General features: G+C 44.6%; 1 protein-coding gene across 10 annotated transcripts in view; it reads right to left on the bottom strand.

The window, feature by feature from the left end:
• Window positions 1-6450: 6450 nt before the first annotated feature.
• The window catches only part of PPP2R2B (protein phosphatase 2 regulatory subunit Bbeta), a 514461-nt gene continuing 513016 nt past the window's right edge, over window positions 6451-7895 (bottom strand). For all 10 annotated transcript variants that reach the window (XM_027546058.1, XM_027546059.1, XM_027546055.1 and 7 more), the window contains one exon: window positions 6451-7177. In XM_027546058.1, the coding sequence (XP_027401859.1) occupies window positions 6898-7177 (280 nt within the window). In that variant the 3' untranslated portion in view covers window positions 6451-6897. The remainder of the gene's footprint in view (window positions 7178-7895) is intronic.

The raw sequence follows: 7895 nt of genomic DNA, 5'->3' as shown, positions 1-7895 counted from the left end.
ATTTTTACCTTTATTTTATCAGTAAGGTCATTCAGCTTTTAAGTGGTGAAGTTTAGATTTCAACCCAGGCAAGCATCCTGGGCCCTTTAAAATTTTTTTTTTACAAAATTTTATTTATTTGTTTTTGGTTGTACTGGGTCTTCATTGCTGTGCACGGCTTTCTCTAGTTGCAGCAAGCGGAGGCTGTTCTTCATTGTGGTATGCGGGCTTCTTATTACAGCGGCTTCTCTTGTGTAGAGCATGGCCTCTAGGCTCGGTGGCTTCAATAAAGTTGTGATGTGTAGGCTCAGTAGTTGTGGCACCAGGCTTAGTTGCCCTGTATCATGTGGGATCCTCCTGGACCGGGGATATTGAACCCACATCCGCTTCACTGGCAGGTGGATTTTTAACCACTGGATCACCAGGGAAGTTCCAGACCCTGGGCTTTTAACCTTCTTGATCTTCTACTGCTATCATTGCCTGGGAGCTTGCTTACTTCTTCCATGACCCCGTAAGCCCTATGAAGACAGGGATTCTCATGACTCCTTCCCTAAGACCACTCTAGCACAGGGCTTGGCATGACCAGTCTTTTAACTGTTTATTGAGGACTGAATGCATGAAAATCACCCAGCTGAGAGACTGCTTACAGACTGCCCCAGTACTGCTTTTTATCTTTGCCATTGAGGTAGTCTTCTCCCCTCACTTCTGCTCCAGCCTTCCTGGGATTCCCTTTGACCTCCACGAGAATTTAATGTCTTGATTGGGAGATATGTCTCCCTAGCTAACCACAGCAGGAATCCCAGGACTTGTGGATGGTCCCACTTTATTGTGGTCTCAGGGTTCCCACACAAGGATGACTTCAGGAGAAATGCTCTCCTCAACTCAAACCGAGTACAGCAAGCCAAGTGATTAGGATTGCAACTGGGAGTTCTGAGATGGCAGGAGGGGCTCTGGTGGAGAACAGTCTGTCTATCCAAGAGATCAAGCTTGACAGGGTAGGGAGTGGACTAGGAATCTGGAAAGAATCACCAAACTCCTGTTTCTGATCCCACAGTGATCACTGCTTTTGACAGCATCTGAGGCAGGAATTGGCGGAGACACAGATCACCTTAGTTCTGCCACCAGAAGTTTAACCAGTGGGGCGTGGAAGGTCTAAATTGGGAGGATGGTTAAACAGTAATAATAAGGTCAGGGTCAGGGGTTGGAGACCCCTGGGAGCCACTTGACCTCACTCTCTGCTTTGATGACAGAGGAAATTTGTTTTCCTGGTTAGCTGTCAGGCAATGTTTGGTTGCAGAGAGATGGTTTGTGAATATCCTCACTAGTGGAAAAAAACAAGACAAGATAGCTATGCATTCCCTTGAAAGAAGTACAGGATCAGGGTCAGGGCAGGTCTAGATAAAACTTGATTGTGTCAATTTTGAGTCTGTTCATCAACTAGAAAAATGGAATAATGTATTTACCCATCAAGTGATTGTAAGGACTTAAAAAAGTGCCTTGCCCAGCACCTGCTACTTAAGTGCTCATAATCATTGGTTTCCTTTTATTCCTTCCTTCCATCTATTTTTACATTTAAACAGTCCTTAGACATGGGAATTTAATAAATATTTATTATTGGATGAATGAAAGAAATAAGGGGTAGGTCAGTTTTGGAAAATTGAAAATGTGTTTTAATAGTAGTAGAGAAATATTGCGGAGAAGGCGATGGCACCCCACTCCAGTACTCTTGCCTGGAAAATCCCATGGATGGAGGAGCCTGGTAGGCTGCAGTCCATGGGGTTGCACAGAGTTGGACACGACTGAGCAACTTCACTTTCACTTTTCACTTTCATGTGTTGGAGAAGGAAATGGCAACCCACTCCAGTGTTTTTGTCTGGAGAGTCCCAGGGATAGGGGAGCCTGGTGGACTGCCGTCTATGGGGTCGCATAGAGTTGGACATGACTGAAGCAACTTAGCAGTAGCAGCAGCAGAGAAATATTGATTTCATGCTCCCATGCCAAATCTATTCTTGCTTCAATAACTCATATATGTTGTTCTCTCAGAAATTTGTTTTTTTTTTGGCTGCACCATGTGGCATCTGAAACTTTCCCAACCAGGTACTGAACCCATGCCCCCTGCAGTGGAAATGCAGAGTCTTAACCCCAGGACCACCAGGGACGTCCATGTGTTTTGTTCGTTGTTGAGAAAACTGTGTTAGAGCTCTGCTTAGGTGTCACTTATTCCAAGGAACTTTTTCTTAACTACCAGTCCTCATGAGTTAACCATTTCCTTCTCTGTATCATTTCTGCACTGTATACATTGTAAGTATGTCCCCAATACACATGGCTGTCATCTCTGGGACGGCGGTGACCCATGGCTTACACACGTCAGGAAACCCAGCCCCGTGCCTAGGGCTGATACATACCAGGAGCTCAATAAATATTTAACCCTGATGAACTTACAGGATGTTACTGGAACTTGTTTTCTAATTTGTAACTTCCATCTCTCTCTATATATATGTATATATTCTCTCTCTTTTTACACACACACACACACACACACACACACACACGAGATGGGGAGAGAGGATAAGAGCGCTGACCAAATGTCTGGCTTTGGCACTTGTGAACTGTACAGACCTAGTTGAGTTATATCACCTCTTTGTTCCCTTATCTGTAAAATGGGAACAATAATGTATCTGTGTCTAGAGTTTTGGAGGTAAATGAATTAATACTTGGGAAATTTGTAGAACCAAGCTGGCCCATAGCAAACATTCGGTAAGTGTTAGCTACCCTTATATATAAGAAACATATTTTAAAAACTCTGGCTTCAGAGTATGAAACCTTGAGTTGGAGACCTGGTTCTACCACTTACTGGCTATGTGCTACATTGAAAACCTGAGTCTATTTCCTCAGTGGCAAAAATGGAAATAACGCTGGCACGGATCTCATGGGGTTCAGAGAAGGAGATGAGGAGAAATCAGTCATATGTACTCAGGGAATATTGTTGCTGTTACTATTCTGTGGGGCTTTAAGCTTATCAAAGCAGTTATAAACAAATGAGTTTCTTGTGTCCCTCATCATCATTCCATGAGCGAGGGCTGATGGCTTTCTGACTGTTTTACAGGTGATGTGACTGATGCAGGCACTGAATGACTTGCCCAGGGTACTCAGTTACTCCACAGAGCCAGGAGCAGGATCTGCATTTCCTGTCCCCTCGATCCACGTTCTTTCCATTGACCAGGCGAGTCATTCCCATGGAAAGTGGCTCCCGAGACTTGACTTAGAAATGCAGGGGCAAGAGCACAGTTAAGGTGTGACAAGAGGCACAGTGTGTGACTGTTTCCCAGGGGTGAACCAGGGGCTGCTGTGTCTTTGAGGGTAGTGTTAAAACATACCATCCTCATCTGCACACGGCCATCATGGAAGAAGACAAATTAGGAAGGTCTCCTTCATTCAGGCTGTGGACGCCAGTCTAGGAGTCTTCAGTCTAGGGCCTTCCTGACTCTTGGATGAGCCAGCAGAGGGGCTGATGAAAGAATGGGGCGCAGGGTTGGGGGTTCAGAGGGAAGCTTTGGATAGTTGCTCTGTAGGTTTGAAGGAAGGGAAATGGTCTCCCACATTGTTGGTGATGAAGAATTGAGGGTCTAACTTTTATTATAATGGGCCCTGCAGGTTCAAAAGAAATATATGTGAGACAGCTGACTTGCTTCATCGGGTCACTGAGCTAAAAGAATCGTAGTTCCACCTTTGTTCCTTTCACTGACAACTGTTTCACCTTCCATGTGCTGGTTGCCTAATGCATGTTGAGTTAATTACGAGGCCCATGAGAGGGTGAGAGATACTCCCCTGCCCCCCTAGTACCCAATAGAAGACTGAAGGCCGAAGCCAGACATTAAGGAGTTAGGAAGCACGGGGGTTCCTATTGCCCGTTCACCTGTGGACACCCCATTGCTGCAGGCTGCCTTGTGTCTTCCTTCTTTGTTTTGTTCAAACTCATCTTCTTCCTCTGGAAGTGAAAGTGTGGATGTCTGCCAAAGTTCAGCTTTTGAACTGCTTGTTAAAATATCAGGAATGGACTGTTGCCTCAGGAACAGACTATTGCTGCAGGGCAGGGATCTGAGAGCCCAAGAAGCTGTTGAAAAAGTGGTAAGTCAGCTTCCAGGTAACTCTGAGTGTCAGCTGGAAAGGGGACTGACTTCTAGGCACCATCAGCCAAGAAGATCACCAGCACTGGGGTGGAAGAAAATGGCAAGTGTAAATACCTGGCTCCATAACCGGCACAGAGCAGGTCACTGCTAAAGCATGGTGGTGGGCGCTGCTGCTGAGGCCTGGTCTCTAGGACCTTCCCCTCCTGTTTCCACATGCGAGTTGAGGATGTTGGCTCTGGTGGCCCCTTTATTTGGGGCAACGGGGAAGATGGTGGCCCTCTGTTCTTAGCATTGATGTCTTCTGCAGATTCCTCCCACTCTGCAGATCTCAAAGTGTACATCTGTGTGCTGAAGGCATTGTGTTAATGCAAGAGCTTTGAGGTAAAGGCCACAGATAGGTTGTAGGTGGGCCTGTGAACCCCTTAAAGCCATGACCAGAATTGTTCATGCATGTGTTCTGAGAAGCAAGCTCGACTCCCAATTTGTGGACTACTGACCATTGCAAGTCTCTAATGCCTCCAAAAGCTTCAGTGTTCTGCAGCATCAGAACTCAGTGTTCCCCAAGTTTGGTAAACATGCATCCTGGGGTTCACAAATTGCCTGTAGGTGGTGAATGGGTACATGTTTGTTTCATTAATGGTTATGTGATTCTTTTAGTGTTAGAACAAAACATTAAAGCTGACATTTCATGAACATTCTTTGTTGGGAGGAGGCTATGTCTTGTTTTTAGAAAAGGTGACTTAAGTGTGAAATGAGTAACAGTATATAGGTAGGTCGATGCTAAATTTTGAGGAACAATGATTCATCCTGTCAGCTGGTGCAGATAGAGGGGCTGAGTCTCAAGGAAGCAGAGAAAAGGCTGTGAAGAAGTTGATGGTCAGCTCAGGACAGGAGCCTGCTGGTCCTTCTGTCTGTCCTGATACCATGATTCTCTGTGAGTTGGAGAAGTTTCTGTGGCTTTCTTGGATCTCCTCCAAGAACCTGGCCCCCATCAGGCCAGGAATCCTGCCCAGAGAGTTTCCACCAGGACTTTTATTGCAGGAAAGATAAACATGGAGGAAAAAAGGCATGTCTTCATCCACATGCTCCCTCAGTTTTGAGACGTACTTTTTCATATTTTAATGTTTCTGAAATTGAGCTGCATCTTGCAAAAGTGTTCACTTAAGTAGATAGTTATTTCCTTGCCAAAAAGCTGTTATTAAGTGGGTAATAGGTTAGCATTGAAAGATGGTTCTTTTCACTATTTTTCTCTCTTCCAAAACAAATTACACTTGAAAGTTGGGACTTCTAATAAATATACAAAGCAAAAGAAAATTTCTCTTTAAAAGGAAAATCCTCATCTCAAGCCATTTCCTAGTCACTAAATGCAAGTCAGGGGAGATGAGTCATGGTGACAGGAATGGAGACATGGAGCCCAGGCCCGGCTTGGAGTACCTCCCACTTCCTCCCTGAGCCTCAAATTTCTCTGTCTTTTGAATTAATTTAGTCTCTTTCCCAGAGGTGCACCGCAGAGAAACTTCTGGAAGTTACATGTCTGAATCCTCAATGGCAGGGGGCGGGAGGGGCGGGGTATGAACCAGCCTCTACAGTTTCAAGCAGACCTCAGTTTGATGTCAAAGCTTCTTGATTCCTCCATATTCCATTTCTGTAGAAGAGCCCTCTGGTCTGTTTTTTTGGATGGTAAACTTATGGTGGGTCAGAAGCACTTGAATAGCCTTTACAGAGCAGCGTTTTCCATTGGCTGTTTTTGTTCTCGCTGTAGTGGAGATAGATGGAGTGTGACTTTGGGTTAGAAAACCCAGGAAAGGGGGCGGGGGCTGCTTTGGGAGACACATTTTCTCAGGGAGGTGCCCCAGCCCCTCAGCTTACTGCTGCATTTAGAAGCCAGATCATAAACAACAAGGACTCGGCCTTTAGAAGTCAAGGGAATAACTAAGCTGGAAAAGGGTGAAGTGAAAAAGCCAAGGAACGTGTAAGTAGAGGATTATATGGAGCCATTTAAAATGACAAAAAGCAAGAGTAACAAAGCGACAGATGGAATGTGGCCCCACAGGGCCCTGCCAAGCTAACTCTGAGAAGTGTTCTCTTGATGTCCCCTGAAGCATTCACGGGGTTTCCTGGCCAAATTCTCAGGCTGTTTCTATGGCGCTTACAAAAAAGAATGTAGCACTGTTGATGTGGTCCTTTCCCCTTCCCATTCTGCATCCTCTTCGCAGCCTCGTGAAATAAATCTCTGGCTCAAGTGAAATCATGAAAAAGAAAAAGAAAAAAAATAAAAAAAGAAGTGCTGTGGGGGCAGGGGAGTGCTGACTGGTTCTGATTTGTCACAAAACAAGGAGAATTTCTCTAAGAGTAAACAGTGTTTATTTTTCGTTGATTTTTTTTTTCAATCAAATGGAATTGCTTAATTAAAAAAAACTTATCTCTTTTCTCTTTAAATACTACAGACAACCTCATTTTATCTCAGCAGACACCTAGAAACAAAACACTGGACCCACCAGAGAAAACGGGGCAATAAAAGCATCAGAAATTCAAGTCAACTATGGAAGAATTACTGTTAGCTGGCAGCTCTCGATTCTAAACAGAAGTGTCCCAGAACCTACTGGGTTTGACAAAAGTTTCTTAGAAGTGGGGATGTGGGAAGGTTGGACTCCATGGACTTCTATTCCAATTGTCTCCTGCAGAGGGAAAATAAAGTCGAGGCATCAAATGAACACCCAAAGAAACATTTAAAAACGTGTTTGACTAGTATTCAGTATGTGAGATTATTAGGTAATAACTTGTCCTCCTAGTTAACCTTGTCCTGGAATATATATAGGTTATTTGTAGCCGCCACTGCTATAATATTTTCTGAAGGATGCCAAGCTGTATGCAAGATCTTTTTGCTAAAGTCCAGACTGTCGACACTGATCTCATCTTTTCTCCGCTTGCCCCCCACGCACACTTTGCGTGGTTTTAGGATAGCTCGGGGTTTGCTGTTTTCCCTCGAGGCCTCAAGGGTAACATCGCGTTTGGTGTTTCGGTCAAACATCCTGAAGAAGTTGTTGTAGGAGCCTGTCATGATGACACTGCAAGGCAGAGAGGAAACAGGGAGTGACTGAGTGTCATAGACATAGGCTTTCTACAGCTAAGAGACCCAAAACCGCAACAGGCTTTGTAGTGTGACCATTGACTTTAGAAGCACTAAGACAAACAAGCTCTTGGGCTGGGTGAAGGGTGATGATAGCCCTCCTTGTTATTTATCAATAGATTCCTTTAGGTTATTTTGTTCCATAAGTCAGTCTAGTGGTTTTAATGATCCCAGCCCACCTCCTTCACATCAGGATTCTGAGGCTGCAGTCAAGTCACGCGAGTAGGAACGCTGAAAATAGCCGTCCTTGTATCATGTTCATTTAGAGCATGGCGGTCTTAGGAGTGACTGTGCTGCCCGACTGATAAGGCTTTCTCGCATCAGCACTGAGGGATGCTGACATCGTGTCTTCCTCCTGCTATGAACTAGATAGAAATTCTGCCTTTTCTGAAAACTTATCTAAAAAGTGGATCTCATCATGGTCTTGGGAGGGAGTAAACAAAAATTAGAATTTTTAAAAGGGTGTAGGATGAGGAAATAAGCCTTTGTAGTGAACTTACAGATGATTTCCTACCTTCCTACAAGAGCTATCCATTCTCAGGAGTATCTCTCATTGATGAAGAGAGCAGGGGGTGCCAAGAGCCTCTCAGAAGCCATGGACCAACTCTACTTAATGGTGACAGTTTGGACAGGTGACAGGCCAAGGGAAACATAAT

Source organism: Bos indicus x Bos taurus, chromosome 7 (assembly GCF_003369695.1).
Source record: "Bos indicus x Bos taurus breed Angus x Brahman F1 hybrid chromosome 7, Bos_hybrid_MaternalHap_v2.0, whole genome shotgun sequence".
NCBI lineage: Eukaryota > Metazoa > Chordata > Mammalia > Artiodactyla > Bovidae > Bos > Bos indicus x Bos taurus.
This window is presented reverse-complemented; position numbering and strand designations above follow the sequence as displayed.